At 32.5% G+C, this 18930-nt stretch overlaps 2 protein-coding genes across 3 annotated transcripts; one reads left to right on the top strand and one right to left on the bottom strand.

Annotated features, from left to right (window-relative positions):
• Positions 1–4735: 4735 nt before the first annotated feature.
• On the top strand, positions 4736–9130 carry LOC110700166 (zinc finger protein NUTCRACKER-like). 2 transcript variants are annotated; one of them, XM_021877678.1, is made up of 4 exons: positions 4736–5582; positions 5803–6199; positions 7590–7895; positions 8199–9130. In XM_021877678.1, exons 1-4 carry the CDS (start codon positions 5474–5476, stop codon positions 8644–8646), a joined length of 1260 nt encoding a protein of 419 aa, XP_021733370.1. In that variant the 5' UTR covers positions 4736–5473; the 3' UTR covers positions 8647–9130. The 2 variants fall into 2 exon arrangements, with proteins under 2 accessions (XP_021733370.1, XP_021733369.1); XM_021877677.1 differs by having other exon boundaries at positions 7590–9129.
• Positions 9131–13631: 4501 nt separating this feature from the next.
• On the bottom strand, positions 13632–14408 carry LOC110700220 (putative cysteine-rich receptor-like protein kinase 9). The gene has a single exon (XM_021877728.1). It carries the CDS (start codon positions 14406–14408, stop codon positions 13632–13634), a length of 777 nt encoding a protein of 258 aa, XP_021733420.1.
• Between the last annotated feature and the right edge of the window lie 4522 nt (positions 14409–18930).

Below are 18930 nucleotides of genomic sequence, written 5' to 3'. Positions count from 1 at the left end.
GTCGCGCATTTCCGATGAAATTGAAAGATTTCGGCGATCGAAAATAAGTTCATTGAGTTTGTATTATGTGATGATAGTATGGAGCAATTTTATGAGATTCTAATATAAGTTTGTTCATTTTCATTTATGCATTTTTATTGTATGTGTTTTTGCTCATTTTAATTTAGTTTGCTCATTTTAATTTTAGTTTGCTCATTTGTAATAGATATGAGCAGAACATGTATTAAATTAACCTTGTGAACTATCTATTTCAAAAATACGCAGAAAATAAAGTGCATAATATAAACTAGTATACGGTTGGTCTCTTATGGTCTAACAATTGTTTACATTTTCTGATATAGTAAGTAAGTTCAAGGTTTCATATTAGTTTGAATGTTTTAAAATTGTTGCTCATTTGATAAATAAACAAAGAATAGTTGCTCATTTGATAAATGAGCAAACAAAACAAAGAAATATTGTTTGCTCATTTAATAAATGAATAAAGAATTATTTCTCATTTATCAAATGAGCAAATATTATTTTCTCATTTATCAAATGAACAAAATGAACAAATAAATGTTGCTCATTCGATAAATGAGAAAAATAACAAAAAAAAATAAAAATAAATAAATAAAATTGTAAAAAACAAATTTTAAAATATTTTTTGCTCATTTGATAAATGAAAAAAGAATTGTTGCTCATTTGATACATGAGAAAATAATTGTTTGCCCATTTGATAACTGAACAAAAAAAATTTCCTCAAAATGAGCCAAACAAAAAAAAAATGTAAATTACATTTTTGCCATTACTATGTGAGCAATCTCAACAGTTGGATTATGAGGTATCCAATGGTTGAGATTTGTTCTTATATATACTTCCTCCATTTTTTGTTATTTGCAACAATTGTACCGGTTGCGGAGGTCAAGGCAAAAGTTTTTAAACATGATTATTGAAATATAAGGGCATGTACTTAAGCACTAATCCAATATAAAAAAAACCCACAATCAATCAGAACCCAACAACCAAACCCAGAACCAACACCACCACCGAATCCACCGTAAACCACCACCACCACCGAATCCACCGTAAACCACCACCACCATCGAACCCACTATGAACCACCACCACCACTGAACCCACTGAAAACCCAAGCCAGAACCTGTCGAAAGCCACCAACACCCACGAAACCACTGGAAACCACCACCAAAACCCACTGAAAACTACCAAAATCCATCGGAAACCACCAAAACGCACCAAATAACACTAACCCACCAAATCCCAGCGAAAACCACCATAACCCAACGAAAACAACCACCAAAACCCACCGAAAACAACCACCAAAAACCCGAAAGCCCCAATTAAACCACCACCACCACGAAACCCAAAACCACCAAAAACCACGGGAACCGCCAAAGCCACCGAAACCCACAACCCAAAACCACCGGAATCCAACGATGAACCCGGCAAAACCCCCCCACAAACTACCAAATCCTTAGAGTACCACCAAAACCAACCCTTCAAACCACCAAATCCAACCACGAACCACCGAAACCTTTCGACTACCACCAAAATCAATTCCCACGAACCCAGCAAACCCAACCACGAACTCAGCAAACCCAACCACGAACCCAGCTAACTCACCCACGATGCACCCCCACAAACCTACCGACCCACCCACAAACCACCAAATCCAATCACAAATACAAGCAAACCACCGACGAACAACCAGATCTGGAACCTCCTTTAACAAAGGTTTGGAATTTGATGAGACATGAAGAAAAGGAAATGAGAGATGAAGGAGGAGACAGAAAGATAATTGGGGAGATGAATTGAGATGAATCTGATTTTCAGGGTGGGAAGAGTTAGATAATTAATTCAAATTAGGATTATAATGAGTTGTAATTATGTGTTGTATTATGTGCTAATAATTTTTAAGTGAGGGTATTATAGTCATTTTCACAGAAATTTTTTACTAAAATAGGAAAGAAATAGCTTTGTTGCAAATAATACGAAACACCCAATTTTAGTAATAGTTGCAAATAATATAAAACGGAGGTAGTAATAAGGTTCTCATATATAGACCTATTCTCACCGGATCCCTTATATATATATATATATATATATATATATATATAATAATAATAATAATAATAATAATAATAATAATAATAATAATAATAATAATAATAATAATAATAATAATAAAAAGTAAGAAAAGTGATTTAATCTGTACGTTTTCTAAATTTTATCTTACACCTGGTAAGTGTAAGATAGATAGAAGTAAAAACATGAAAAGGGAAGTCAACAATTATGTATGATCAATCTTCCATGGAGTTGACTGAGGGTCTTGTACAACATTGACTACCAGTAGACTACCCTCTCGATCAACTTCGTATATATTTTTTGATGTCTTGTTCCAGTGCATGTAAAATGACTTTGTGGAGAATAGTTGATACTTTTAATATGAAAGTTTACGTGTAACTATGGTTAAAAATACAACATTTTATGACGTTGTCGTCTTGAGTAATAACACATGTTATTGAGTGATCACAAACTAATTCGTAAAATAAAAATAAAATAAAATAAAACTACTAATTAATCATAGTTTTCAAAATATTGCTCACATGCTTTATTGGGTAACAATTGAATGATCCATGTAGTGGAAATAAAGATTAACATTTGAGTTGAAGAAAATAAAAAATATTTGTGTATAAAAGTAACAATAATTGCAAAGGAAGTACTGAATTGCAAATTTGCAATCATCAAGCATTTGTTAAGATAGTGGTGCAAAGGTATGATGCTCAAAGGATAAGAAAAGACTTTGAAGTGCTGCTGCACTTTTGACTAGCTAGCTAGCTAAAGACTTTGATCAAAAGCTTGCTAGTTGCTAGTTTGTTGCCGCACTCAACTAGTGTTTTGAATACTTTGCCAATTGTAATAACATATTTCTTCCATTCTCTTATACTTTCAACACATTCTTTAGTCACGCAATTATAGGAGATGATTTATAAAGATAAACGAACAATTTTTTAAATATAATTAGTGAGTAGCCTAGGCTTTGCCCTTTGTTGATCCTGTTGTAGACGTGCAATCGATAAAAAATTTTAAACACTTTTTAAAACTGCAATTGTCATTGTCAACCATAAATTGAGTTATTATTCTTTGAGTATCTTTTTTATTTTTTAATTATTATTATTATTTTTTATTTTATTGAACCTTGTGGTTTTCATTTATATAATTTTCTTACATATTAATAACATAGTTGATAATTGGCTTAGATGGTTAAAGAGTCATTTTCGTAATAAGAGGTTGAGGTTTTGAACCTCCTTATGCTTATGTTTTTATATGGAGTAATGTTGGTTGCGTGGGTGATGTGGCATTGTTTGAGTGATGATGTGGCACATCGACGTTTTTAGGAACACCTTTTAATATATTAGTATAGATTTTAATACTAAGATTAAAGAAGGGTTATGTAACATATATAATTTTACATTATATAATCTCAATCACAAAATGCGTGCCACAAGTCTTTGTTGTAAGTATATTTTAAATGGAGAAAGTATTTACATTCTACATTATATATATTATTTATAATTTACTTCGTACATGTCTTTGACAATTTTCTTGTAAAAATAATTGCAATTATTTCTTTTAAAAAAAAACACAAGCTTACTATTTTAATTTATTACTATTTGGAAACTAATGAAGCTCTCTAACCCTAGCTAGCTTCCACCTTATCATTGGCACAAGAAGTGACAAAATTTCTTTCCCAAGGCTTACACCTCATAGAAAATTTTCTTTTATCAAATTGATGAAAGGATATATACCTCGACAACCATATGATACCATTTAGATTATTGTTTAGAGATCAGAGAAGAGTTACAAAGTATTGTATATAGATCAGATGAATCCACATTTTGAATACCATACACCACTAAAACCTTAATCCACTAAGATATTAATTATTGATCTTCACTAGTACTATCTCCATTTTCCTAAGTCTTACTCTATTAGTGTAGCTACAGAAATCAAAGAAAAGTGGAGGTGGAGACCATGCATGTAATAATTTTTGCTTTAAACAGGAGAGAAATAAAGAACAGGTAAAATGGATGAATAAAAAGTGAGTAGAACTTAGCAAAACGGAGGGAATAAATATTATCCTTTCTTCCCTCACTTGTCAACAATAAAATACCTTTATAGAATTAGCCATGCAAATAAAAAAACTCATAATACAACCTAATAGTTGCCATTTGACACTAATGCAGTAAATAATTAAGACTTACCATTAAAAAAAATGGAAAATGTTATGCATAACCCTAAATGTTATGTATAAGAAATTGAAAAAGGAAAATATTATTATAATATACTCATTAATTACACTGATTTGCGCCTAATTTTGTCTTGCATTTCTAAATTAATTAATACAAATTAGGAAATATATTTAATACTTCTCTGTAATTCTAAGGACTACATATAACACTATTTTCGAAATGCATGATAATACCATGCATTGATCCCTATCAATTTTTCTTTTAATAATTATTTTACTATGGAGTATTAATTATAAATATATATTTTTTCTTTCGTAAAGGATAATGATTGATCGAATTTGTAGACGTCAAAATACTACAAATTATCAATCTTAATTTTCTCTACCCTCCAAGATAAAAACAAAAATTTAATGTATTGAGCAAAGAGTTTAGAGTTATATACAAGTATATGATACAATGATAGTAATAGACCTATATAGTAAAACGATAAAATAAGAAGAAAAAAAAAGGCAGTCAAATTATGGGGTAATCATTCCAAATGAAAAAGGATGAGGATTAGCTTTCTCATAGCCTCATCATATGTGTCATCATGCACACCTTTGTGCTTTCTTTGCCAATTTCTTTCTTTCTTTCTTTCTTTCTCTCTCCTCCCACTTCTCATACTCCCTTCAACTTTAACTTTTCACCGCCATCCACAACACTATAATTATATTATTCTCAAATATGTCCGACCAAAAGCAAAGGGTAAAACCACCACATTGTGTGTTTTTGAAGTTTGTGTATTTTCTTACAGAAAAATTAGATAATTTTATGCAAGTAAGAAAGAGGCAGCTAATCCTCAAAAGCCTCCATTCTTAAATTATTATTATTGCATACAACTATTATAATTATTGTTATTATTTATTTGAATAAAAACATTTTCTTTAAATTAAACTACTACACCTATATCTTTCAGCATATATAACAAGGTGTAACCTTCTTTCCTAGTGTTAGTTTTCACTTAATCACATCTTTAATTTTCCACTTTATGTCTATATCATAGAGAAAGAAAGAAAGAGAGAAACTCTATCAATATTTCCATCATCTTTAGATATTCAAATTTAAATCACAAATCTTTTTATCCTTTTTTTAATTTGCTCCATTTTTAAGCTAAGCTTCATAATTAAGATTTCTCTCTTTAATCTAAGCATCATAATTCGTTTTAGCGAAAACTTTCCTAAACAATGGCTGATCAAGAAGTAATTACAAATGGGTTTCTACTAACACCAGTGATTGGATCAACTAATGATCCTCTTCCTCCTAAGAAGAAGAGAAACTTACCAGGAAATCCAGGCAAGTTTATTTATTTTCTTGTTTTTATTGGAATCATTCTTTCTATTATTATAAAAGTTGATGATAAATCAACATATTTTTTTGTAACTTTTGTTGTTCCACCTTTATGGTATAATGATGAAGGCTACCTAGGTATATTCAGAAATAATATACTCATAATTACCTAATAATAATAATGATAATTATATTATAATAATAATCTTTCTTTTGCATCTTTTAGATCCAGAAGCAGAAGTAATAGCTTTATCACCAAAAACCCTAATGGCAACCAACAGATTCTTATGTGAAATATGTGGGAAAGGGTTTCAAAGGGATCAAAACCTACAACTTCATCGTCGAGGTCATAACTTACCATGGAAGCTCAAGCAAAGGACTAGCAAAGAGCCAAGGAAGCGCGTCTATGTTTGCCCTGAAAAGTCATGTGTTCACCATCATCCTTCTCGAGCACTCGGTGACCTTACCGGCATTAAGAAGCATTTTTGTAGAAAGCATGGTGAGAAAAAATGGAAGTGTGAGAAGTGTAATAAGAAGTATGCTGTTCAGTCAGATTGGAAGGCTCATTCCAAAACATGTGGAACTAGGGAATACAAGTGTGATTGTGGGACTATTTTCTCAAGGTATGTGTTATTTCTTCATTTTAAGTTAATGAATTGAATTATATTTTACTTAACTTCTTTTGTTAGATCATAGTATATATATGATGATAATCGCAAGTTATAATATTAGAAAGGTTTCACTCATGCGGCATCTAAGTATTATGTACATAAAACACAATAATGCTCTTTTCAGAGCTACAATAGGCAGTGATGTAGACATGATTTGATGTCAATCATGTTTATATCAAGTAGAGTATACTAACCTAACTATCATAGCTGGCAGTCACTATTATACTTTAAAATCTATTTTTTTTTTGTAAGAGTAAACTGTATGTACATGATATCTTCATGGTAATAAAAAGATCAAGTTTTAATTTTTAATCACTAAGCATGATCTAAAGAAGAAATTTTTAAGGTGGAGATGTTTTTAGAGGTGGAGAAAAGCGATACTTTATGACAGTAACATCTATCTGTATGTATGGGAGTAATGGGGTATGAAGGTGGGGGTAGATATGGCAAGATGAGGACAAATATATAGTTACATGATTTAGAAGTACCATATTTATAATGTGGTTTGTTGCATGATTGTCTTGGTATATATTTTCATTGCATGGAGATTTGAGTCTACTAAAATTATTGCTCCTTCCTATAATTGTCTTTTTTATGTTACAATAGTAATTTGGGTTAGAAACTTGAATTGTTTCATTCTTGATCTAAACTTGTCAATAGCATGGGCCAAATATATATGAATAATGGTAAAGGAAGCATATATATAGTATGGCCCCTCTATAATAATTGAGTGTTATGCAATATTTCTAGCGAATAATTCTTTCGCCTTTTAATAAAAGATTTGTTTGATTGAAGGTCATTTTCTTAATTATTTGATTAAGTATAAAAATCATATATATTTCGTTGTTCATTCTAATTATTTTTGCATACTTATGCCATCATTTTTACATTATTCTTATTTATTGTTGTTTGAAAATGTGACTAAATATTACAACTTATGAATTACTCTCTTATAATATAAGAAGTAAATATCGAATTTGATCTATTGTTAGTTAGGGACATACATCTTAGGTTTGAAATACTATTATTGAACTTTATTCACTAGTGTAACTTATCACATAATTTGATGTCCCATTATTGGTAATAGTGAAATCCAATGCAGTTTACTCAAGATTTTGACCATGCCTTTTCTTTTTACCAACTCTCAAGACATACTAGCTCAATATATATATATATATCCCTTTATTTTAAGACAATACAAAATCCCAATAATCTAGGTTGGTCTAAGATCTAGTAAATTAATCACACAAAATCGTGCAAAATATCTCTATATATTTTAGAATATACTTAATTTTCATATGTAATTAACTAATCACATATTATTGTCCCTTCATTTGAGCAGGAGGGATAGCTTCATTACGCACAGAGCCTTTTGTGACGCCTTAGCAGAAGAAACAGCGAGAATGAACGCAGCAAGCACCCATTTCAACCTTAATGCCGCGGTAGCATCAAACAATAACCTCAACTACCATCATATGATGGGGTCTAATATCGGACCTGCAGTCGCCATGGCACAACATTTTTCTTCCATTTTTAGGCCTCTTTCATCATCAACTAAAGATGAAATCGCGCTTGATCAACATCAAAACCAAAGGGGTGGAGTATTTCCCTTGTGGTTAGGTAACCAATTAACTCAACCTGGAGGAGGGTATGATACAATTCAAAACTCTACTAATAATATATCCATCCAAGCCCATAATATACAACAACACCTTAGCTCCACTATCAACTCCTTAAATTCCCATAATACCCCTCTAGGGGTCCTGAGTTCGAATCCTCATCAGTCTGACGATAATAACTACCATCATTTAAATTGGGTATTTGGAAGTAAAATATCTAATAATAATAATCCACAAAATAACAAAAATATTGGTGAAGAACTAGGTGTATTAACCAATGAAATTACTTCAACTACAACTAATACTACTACATCACTTCCTTCATTATACAGCATTCATCATCAAACATCCCCAAATAATTCTTCCCACATTATGTCAGCCACAGCATTACTATACAAAGCTGCTCAAATGGGCTCTACTTCTTCTACCAATACAAATGATGCATTTTTCGATGGAAACTTTGGCTTAGTGAAGGAAAATAATAATGAAATAGATCACAACAACTTCAACCGGAGCGGTTCGGTTTTTGGTACTTCAAACTCAACCACCACCAATGCTGGGAGCGATGTCGAGGGTTCGGTCGATGATCTCTCTACCATGACAACAATGTACACTCCTAACCCAGCCAAGCGTCAGAAGTTGGTCAATGATCATGTAGACAGTCATACTCAAAGAGGTGTAGGAGTAGGAAGTGGAGGGCAAACTCGGGATTTCTTAGGTGTCGGTTCACAACCCGCGGCCGTGTGCCAGCAGCCGTCTTCCGTCAACGGCTGGATTTGAAGCTTGAGAAGATAAAGGACAATGAAGATAATGGTTGAAGGGTTAGTTGTATCCTAAAGGAGTTTCTTTAGGGTGAAGGAAAGAGGTGTTTTGTAAAGTTGTTAAAAGAATTAATTAGTTTATGGGTTGCCTAAAAAGTTTGATGATAATTTGTTGGAAAATTTTAGCTTAAAGGAAGATCCATGCATATTCTCTTGAACCCTCAAAGCTGCACCTATTAAGAAAATGGATGCTTTTTTTTTTTCTTTTTAATATATAATTTATTTTTATTAGGATAATAATGGTTTAGTGGTGGGGGAAAAAGCAAATTATTCTTCCTTTACATCACTATTATTATAAAAAATGTTTCAATACTCTCAACCTATTGTGGGTGGTCTTTTCAGATTAAAAAGTGCACCTCTAAGTGGACTAAAAAGGCTCTACCGTATAACTTGCATTGTTCATGCAGGTGTCCATATGCTTAATCCTCCCCTGCACTTAAGAACTACTAACATTTGACTTTCCTGCCTTAATAAAGGTTATTTAGTTCACCTTATTTTTGCTTATTTGATTTGATATTTGATCTGGTCTGATCTGATTGTCTGATTTAGCCAAACTTTAATCTTATGTGTATGATAATTTATAAAGAAAAAATATATTAAGTGGGACCTTGTAAGATTCGTAATAATGTATATTTTATTAATATGTAATTTTCATAATTTTTTCATTACAAAATTTAAGATATTTAGTGATAAAAAAACTGCACATAAAACAATGAACTGATATGAACTTATTTTTTCTAATATGATCTGAACTTAATTTTTCTTATTTGAACATATCTTTTCTGAAATAAGGAAAAATAATTTGAACTAAACAACACCTTATTGTACATGTAATATATTATTACCAAAGCAATAATAAAAAACAAGATAAATTGATCATTTTGCGCAAATACAATACAAGTACTCCCCGTTTTTTTTAGGTTCCCCACTTTCCTAAAACGACCGTTTTTTTAAGTGCCTCATTACTAAAGGTGGAAACCCCACTTATATTATTTATTATTTCTCTTCTTCCTTTTAACCCTACTACCATTTTATATTATTTTTTCTCTCTCACATTATTCCTAGTGCGTGGTCACCATTTATATTTTTCTATCTTACTTTTCAAATTTTTTATTCCTAACCAAACCCACCTATATATTATTTTATTCATTTGCCTAAAACTATGTGTCCAAAGGTGTGGGACACTTAAAAAAAACGGAGGGAATGGAGTTTAATAAGAGATAAAAACAAGATTATGATTGAAGTAGATCTAAGGAGGAAGTCCCTCGGTGATTAATCACAATTGGAAATTATATATCTGCTCCATGAGTTCACATCATTAAGAATTAAGGGAACTTTTTAAAAAAAAAAAATTAGTATTTGTAACTGGCTTTGTAAAGTCCGTTACTACTAATATGGATCAACAATACAAATTTTTACCTACACCCTACGACAGGGAACACTGCCTGCACCCCCACCACCTCTGCACGTGCGCTGCCTCGCACCTTTTCATTTATGAATTTCCTGCAAATTTTTATAACATATTCATTTCTATATTGGTAAATGTTCATTTTTATAATAAGGAGTTTTTTTGTTCAAATTAATATATTTTTTGAATTGAATTTTAAGAATTTTCTATAAATAAAAATGACAACAAATTTATTTATAAGGATTGCTGCGTTCAAATCATTTTTATTATATGAAGTATTGCATCATCTAATGTTCATTTTTGTTTATTCGTGTTTCAACAAATGTTTATTTTTATGTCATCAAATGTTCATTTCAAGTGCTATGTGTAAGTTCCTAGTAAGATGTACGCAAATACATACATCTTAGAATTCTATGTATTTAAATAAAACGTTGTTAAAAAATAATTTTCAATATAAAATAAATTTAATTTGATTTCAATAATAACGCTTTTCTATACAGTTATACTATTACATGTAATTGTTTCATAAACATAAAGGTGAACCAAATGTACATATCTGTCTCGTTAAATGAACATTCTTTGTTACATTTGGTATAATAAAGTGTGTGTGTGTGTGTATATATCCTCCTTATTGCACTTCTAATCACATATTTGTGTGTTTTTCATAAAAAATATAATCTGGGCTCATATATATGTCGCCTTCAACTTCCTTACTTGATTATCCTGTACAATAAGAGACCGATGAAGTTTTTCAAAAAAATAAAATAAAATAATAACCCATTCCAAACAAAAGTACTTGAAATCTAATGATTCAAAATTTAACATTTACGCAAATAACAATTACGAATACAAAAATAAACACACTATACAGATATAAAAATCTTTCAATATGAGAATAAAAATGTATGTATAAAATCTAAATGAACATGTATTAAGTTCTAAATGAACATTTATGAATATGAAAAAGAACATATATCAAAATCCAAATGCATAGCTATTAAAAGTAAATGACCATTAATAATAATTCAATACGTCAAAATACAACTTAATATGTATTGATATTATATGTGGATGAAATACCAAAAAAATATATTATATTTTAAAATAGAATCATCAAAAATATATGATGAATGAATAATATGTGATTTATGTTTGAACATATTTTAACTTGTGATTGAATATACATTAATATATGTGTGAATATACACATATCCAAATGAACATCTATGCATCAAATTTGAATAAATATCTATCAATATTAGAGTTAAAATGTATGTAGTATAATATTCAAATGATGCTCATGAGCATATATTAATTTAATATGAAGTTAAATGTGTATTATTATAGTCTATGTAGATATCTTCAATATGAGAATGAACATGTACGTATTTAAATTCAAATGAACAGTTGTTTAAATACCAGTAAACATTCATTAATATGTGAATGATCATAAACAAAACTAGGGTAATCTTCTATCAAGACTGAACCCCAGTAGATCTAAGGTAAGCATGTCAATGATCATATACTAATATCATAATGAACATCTATGAAAATAAATATGAACATTTACCAAAAAGTCATTTTCAATATAAATTAATTTTAATCTCAGTAATTCTACGAAAACTCATATAATTTAGAAAATTAGCACAATTATACTCTATACTCAGTTTTCAATGGCAAAGAATTTCATAATTTCTCATGACTTTTACATATGTAACACAAAATTCTTAATAAAATTAACTGAAAATTGAAAAATTGAAAAATAGCACAAAATATAGTAGATTTTGTTGGGGGGGGGGGAGGGGTTGTAGTTTGTCTTTTAGTGTTGGGGGGGGGGGTAAGGGCTATATGGTAATTTAGTTGGGGGGAGGGGAGTGTAGGTAGTTTTGCCTAAAAGGGGGGTGTAGGCATTAATAACTTGGTCAACAAGGTTGGAATATAAATTTGTAACGGGCCTTAATTATGCCAGTTACTAATGTTTGGTCAACTTTCTTTAACCAAATATTTGTAACTGACCTTAATAGCACCAGTTAAAAGTGCTAATTTATTTGTAACGCACATTAGTTACGTTGATTACTAATACTCTTATAGTAACTAGCTGAATTTATGCCAGTTACTAATAGAGCGTTACTAATGAGCATTTTTCTACTAGTCATTCAATCGCTAGTGCTATTGCTACACTAATCTACGCTAAGAAACTAAGGTAGCTTAAAGAAACATAAAGTATAGTTTGCTTATATGATTGATTCGTTATTCTATATTCTTATGCCTCTTGACCTCTTGTTAACATAGGCCTCTCTCATGCAGTTACACGTTGTGCTGTTGTAGCTGTAACGGCCCCTATTCTTTAGCAACGATTATCCTTCCTGTTTCTTCTTCTGGCGCCTAACCTATATACAAAGCTTGGTTCATTATATTTGTTGGGTTATTGTGGTTGGCTTTAGTTGGGCTGTGCTTGATATTGGGGCTAACAGCTTAAAGTTCAAAGTGGATTGTGCTTGTACCCTTAAAGTCAACAACATGAAAAATGGGTTTAACAATACCATCTAATTTTTCTGACTAAATAATTAAACTGAAAACGTGGTTTTTGGTTACATAAACAATTAGTTTAGCCAAAACCTGACATTTTCTTACTGATTTTGTAATTGCTTTAACCTTATTTGATCAATCCTTCCTCTCAATAGTTGAGGGGGCAGATTCGTTGATCAAGTATAGTAAATTACCTTCAACTTCTATATTTGTACGAGAATTCTATAAAAAATTGATTTGGAAAACAATGTAGAAATTGCATTTGAGTTTACTATCTCTAATTCTTATAACGTTTTAGCAACTTTTACTTGTATAATGTAATTAAAAAATAAATAAATAAAATTTGTGCATAGCACAAAATAAAAACTACTTATTGAGTACAAAAAAGCTAGGAGCCTAGGATTAACATAGCAAAGTGTTTTTTTTTTTTTTTTTTTTTTTTTTTTTTTTTTTTGAGTAAGATCAAGGGCCTTACCAAGCCAGAACCCAACGCGGATCAACGCAGGCCGAGTTAGCGGGGTATACAATTTGAAAGAGTGGGGGGAAAGTAAGGGAATCCCACTCTCCAATTGTATTGAACCTCCAACCTCATAGTTGAAAAGGTGCTCTGATCTCCTTTCTACTAGACCAAACTTAGCTTGGTAATTGACATAGCTAAGAGTAATACCTTATTATTGTACGCAAAATTGAGCTATCGAGTAAACCATATAGACATAAAACAAAAACAATATTTAGCATAGCAAAAGACATGATCAAATAGTACACTTTTACATGACAACTACCCACAACACCTATTTGTAATGTATACATGATATCTTCAACTATAAGCGAAGGGTTTTTTTTTTTTTTTTTTTTTTTTTTTTTTTTTTTTTTTTTTTTAAACTTTACAAAACAAGCATTCAAAATACTCTAGTACCCAAAATATTTAAGAGCACTAACATAGTAGATTGCTAGATTACAAGACTTCAGATCTTAAACCCATATTTGCACCAACATTAAACAATTCACTATTCTCCAAGATTATAAAATGAGACATTATCATATCTGAGATAACACTTTTCATCGACAGAATACGCAGCCGGAGCACCTTCGGCCAACCCCCTCAAACCAGAAAGTGCATCTTGTAAGCATAGACTACAATTTACTCCAACTATATCAGGGGTGCATTGAGCTAGACCATAAATGGTCTGGTCCCCGGTAACACTAGCTTCGTTGGTGGAAAAACCTAATACTGAGCCATTCTTTTGGCTTTCAAAAGCGGCCTCATTAATCAATTCCTCCATCAAGGATGTAAATGTTACGTTGAACTGCTCATAGTTTGTTACGTTGACTTCAATGAACCCTATACGCGTTATTGATATCGGCCATAAGCCATACATATTGTAATTTGAATATTTGAAGAAGCACAAGCCGGAGGTGTATGATTTATCTACGAATTCGCAATCAAATCCTGCAGCTGATTGTGTACCGTTAAGGATGCACTCGTTACATACCTCAAGGCTAACATCACCGCGACACAAGTAGTAGCCAAAGACCTTATCAAGGTTGTGACCTACGGAAGTGTTGTAAAAGGCCTTTGTTGAGGATTGCTGGTTGAAATCAGATAGGAGGAGATGGACATTATTTTGAAAGGAAACGGTAGCATTTGTAGTGTGGGAACAACTAGACCATCCATTTTCGAGACTAAATTCATAAGTGTCCCTGGTTTGAGAGCGTACTAGATTATAATGACAACAAAATAGTAAAAACGCTTGAAGAAAACATATAGTTCGACTAATCGCCATAGTAATTTTATTGTGTTTGTGCAATGATATGGAAAATGCTTGCGGTAAAGAATTTTGTAAGCGGCAATGTGTTGATGTTCAAGATTTTATAACCTTGAAAATGATATTTGAAAGGTACTTTAACGTACGAAAACATAAGCAAATTCTATGTATTGGTGTTGACAATTTCTTGATTACCTAAGCAAATTTTGAATGGCTTGTGTTGTTTATTTGTTTATTATGTGTAACTTCAGATAGTTGGTTAAAGGGATTAATAAACTGAAATGTTTAGAGAAATTGAAGAATAGTCAACTTGCGGAGGATTGGATAGATAAGAAGGAAGAAAAAGTCAATTATTTTTGGTTGACTAAATTTTAAAAAAAATTACATTGATGGTTTATCGTAATCAAATACTTTTCTTTTGAATTAATTATATGCATTAATAAAAATTCATACTTCCTCCATTTTTCATTACTTGCAGCACCACTTTATTACGCACTTTATAGACTAGGTAAATGAGAAATTAATTGACAATTTTATTTTACCACAAATAATTAAGACGAACGTGATATGTTACTACTGTTTAAATTTTAAGCTTAATTTGTGTTTGCTTACCTAGTTTAATCACTCCTAAAATATTGATGCGGGTGCATGGAACTTGGTGGAGGAAGTTGTGAAGTGCCATGTGTTATGACACATAGCCGTGCTAAACTCCTTTGTGGTCACCTCTCGGGGTTGACCACCATCAAACTCGAGTAATGTTTTCTTAGAATAAAGTTCCAAGGATTCCATGTGTTAGCTAAGAGAGAAAACTTGTTAATGTATTACTCAAGTTCAATTAATCATATCTTCTTTGGCATCAGTAATTTTTATGTGATTCAAAATGGAGATGAAAGTAGAGTCCGAGAGCTTTGCAACGACATGTCAAATGCCCAATTTGAGCGAGAAATGAAGAAGTTATGAGCATTTCAAATAGAGTAGTCCAGGCATAACCGCTGGAGTGATCGCTCCCCTCTACGGAGCGACCGCTTCAACCCTCTTCTTGCTTTTAATCTTGGCCTTTCATTTGTAATACAAGGGGCGTAATTTTAAGAATTTAGGTTTGTTTGTAAAGTTTTTAAATAGGGTTAAGCTTGCTTTTGAGAACAAATTTTACTTGATTTTGAATCTAACGAGATTATCTCTCTCTACCCATAATATTTGTGATTATTGAAATCTATGTGATTTCTCATATAATATTTGCTCTACTTTGTGTTAGGCTTTGATTAAACCCTTATTGCATAAACTTGGTGATTGATGTGATAAGGAATTATCTTTGTTATTTGTTCTCTATCAAATAGCATATTGTTTTTTTTTTTTTTTTTTTTTTTTTTTTTTTTTTGTGTAAGGGTAAGAATAAAGAAAACATTAGTGGTTATTTAATATCAAATAGTGTGTCAAAAAGTGTGTTGCAAGTATAAAAAATATAGAAAAAGTATATTAATGTTTCATCATCTATGTTACTCGGGCACATGTATGACTCTTGGGTGGGGGTATATATACAAGTGTCAGACATTTCATGGTTAGAAAATTCAAACATGGGGACACTGTCTTGAAATTATACGGATGAATACATAAACACACCTCACTTTAGCTTAGCTTGATTGTTATATTTTGTTGAAAACTTATCTCAAAACCATTACTCGAAATAATTAAAGTGTTTGGGTGACAATTGAAGTGTTGGATAAGGATTTCATACCCTTGTCGAAATGTCAAGTATCCAACACGAGTATAACGAGTACGGAACACAAAATTAAAAGTCAAAATATCATAGTTCATCATGAACAATTTACAATTATAGAGTATGCCTAACAAAAGCGGCCCAACTTTCATGCCAAACACAACCCAATAAACTACAAGGTCTTGGTTTAAATCCACCATTTCAATTTAAATTCTTTTGTAGAGTAAGAAAAATTACTCTACTAGGCCGGAGAACAATACTGGTCAACCTGACCCAAGTTAATGAAAAGAACACTTTGAAAGTAAGAGGGAAGGGAAAGAGATCTTCACTCTCCAAGTGTTTCATTTTTAAGGATGAAGCGTTAAGGTTAAAAGAAGTAATCCTTATCAGTTATCACCATACTAAATCTTTCTTTTATATTTTATTTTTTTGGTTTTAATTTTATTTTTTTTTTTTGACGGGAAGCAAAGCTTTTAATTTAATTAAGGCATGAAAGATCATGAGAAACAACATCAGAGGCGTATGGAGGGATCTGCTTATTCCACACCCTCATTACATCATAGTTTCTACTACAATTGGCCATAACATGAGCCACCCTATTTCCCCTCCTTCCCACATGAGAAAAACTACAAGAAAAGCATAGAGAAGCAAGGTGAGCAATGTCTTTTACAATCAGACCCGAAGCAGGAAGGGTCATGAATGCCTTTTGACAAATGATTGAACAAGGTTGTCCATTTCTAGAATAACTCGGCTGAGCCCAGATTCCATAGCTATGAGAAGTGCATGCCTAACAGCCATAACCTTTGCTACATCGATCTCAAAGCTCCCCTGAACCTGAACGCACGTTGCAGCCATGATATCATTTGTATGGTCCCTCATAACACCCTCCAAGGCCAGTGGTTTTGTCACTAAAGCAGGCAGCGTCAAAGTTAATTTTGAACACTCCAACAGAAGGCGGAGTCCATGTTTGGTTGATTGGCACGCTTTTGTTGATCTCAGAGGGCAGAACCATGTTTGCTTTCTCATATTCCCCAACAATCCCGACTGCTCTATTGATAACATCAACAATAGGAATGTCTTTTCGTTCGAATGTAGCACCATTTCTCTTCAGCCACACACCCCAAAGCAGACTCCAAAAGATGTCCCACCAGCCCTTGTCACGATACCTTCGATCTAAGAAGCACACCCACTCCCATATGGACATTCTCTCAAATTTTGACATCCATCCGCAAAGGAGAGCAGGCCTAAGTCATAGCGGTATCAAGGCAAAGAAAAAGAGCATGCATTTCAAATTCGGACATTTCACCACAAACCAAACAAGTATCATCTAAACATATATTTCTTCTTTTGAGATTCATTCTTAAATTACGGGGGTAGCATTATGCAGCACACGCCACCCAAAGTTTTTCAATTTGGGGAAATTTTTGCATTCCAAAGTTTGCTCCAAATGATGCAGTTGCTCAGAGAAAAAGTAGAAGCACAATCAGAGTTTCGAGCCTTAAGTTCAGCATGGTAGGCGCTTCGAACAGTGAAATTCCCATCCTTAGTGTGCTGCCACGCCCAAGAATCAACATTGCAGTAGCATGCCAGAAGAATTTTAGTAATTGCAGAAATTTCCCAATCATAGAAAAAAAATTTCATCAACGAAATGTTCCAGGAATCAGCAGCTATCAGGTCAGAAACCTTAGTTGGGAAATTGTCATCTAGAATCTATCTTGGCAGAGGGCAAAACATAGGCGGAGATGGGATCCAAGGATCATTCAAAGTGTCAATAGAATGACCCTTTCCCAAAATTTTAACAGCTCCCCTAGCAATCAAACCCCTTGCTGAGAGGATCGATCTCCAAGTGTAGCTTGAGTTCGAGCTAACTTTCTTGCTCATAAAATCAGTGTTCGGGAAATACTTTTGTTGGAGAACTCCAACCATGAGAGATTGGGTGTTATTCAGAATGTGCGATGCTTGTTTGGCAAGCATAACCTTGTTGAAAGCTCGTAAATCATGAAAACCTAGCTAATCCACCCTCTTTTTTGGAGTAATAAGTACGCTCCCAAGCCACCTAAGCTGTTTTTCTTTCCTCTTTTCTTTGCCCCCAGAAAAAGTTCTTGCAAAGTCTATCGATTTCATTCAAAATGCTCACCGTAATATTAAAGCATTGCATAGCATATGTGGGGATAGCTTGTGCAATAGCTTTAATTAAAATTTATCTTCCGGCCTGAGATAAAAATCCTTCTTTCCACCCTTTGACCTTTTTCAAGACTCTATCTTGAATAATAGGAAAAAAAACCACTTTTTAGAGCGCCCAAGGTAAGTAGGAAGCCCTAAATATTTATCATGTCCCTCGACGGCCTTACAAGCCAACTTCATCTGAAGGATATTTTTCTTCTCTGGCTCGATTAATATTTCGGCTAAAAGAGACTTCGGATTTATCCATATTCAATTTTTGCCCGAAAGCGGCTTCATAAGTAGCAAGAATCTCAAGAACATTATCAACTTCTTCCTCATTTGCTCTCACAAACAAAAGGCTGTCATCGACAAAGAAAAGATGAGAGATACTTTATTTCCAATTTTCACACCATGAACCAAATTCCTTCTTTCGGCATCTCTAAGAAAGGTCGACAAGCCCTCCGCACAAATAATAAACAGGAAAGGAGATAATGGCACCTTGTCGGAGTCTCCTAGAAGGTAAGAAACCCCTCGAAGGTTGCCCATTAACGAGGATGGAAAAAGAAGCCGTTCTGACACACTCCATGGTGATTTTCACAAACTTTTCCGGGAAACCAAGATTACTCATCATTTGCTCAAGAAAAGACCATCGAACCCGAT

Source organism: Chenopodium quinoa, unplaced genomic scaffold, assembly GCF_001683475.1.
Source record: "Chenopodium quinoa cultivar QQ74 unplaced genomic scaffold, ASM168347v1, whole genome shotgun sequence".
Lineage (NCBI taxonomy): Eukaryota > Viridiplantae > Streptophyta > Magnoliopsida > Caryophyllales > Amaranthaceae > Chenopodium > Chenopodium quinoa.
The sequence above is the reverse complement of the archived record's forward strand: the minus strand, read 5'-3'. Positions and strand labels throughout refer to the sequence as shown.

Bases quoted from the DNA above. Each gene is read 5' to 3' on its own strand.
- LOC110700166 (XM_021877677.1), top strand. From the start codon at position 5,474: ATGGCTGATCAAGAAGTAATTACAAATGGGTTTCTACTAACACCAGTG. The intron at 5,583-5,802 runs GCAAGTTTATTT...TGCATCTTTTAG, and splicing joins AAACTTACCAGGAAATCCAG to ATCCAGAAGCAGAAGTAATA. The intron at 6,200-7,589 runs GTATGTGTTATT...TCATTTGAGCAG, and splicing joins TGTGGGACTATTTTCTCAAG to GAGGGATAGCTTCATTACGC.
- LOC110700220 (XM_021877728.1), bottom strand. From the start codon at position 14,408: ATGGCGATTAGTCGAACTATATGTTTTCTTCAAGCGTTTTTACTATTT.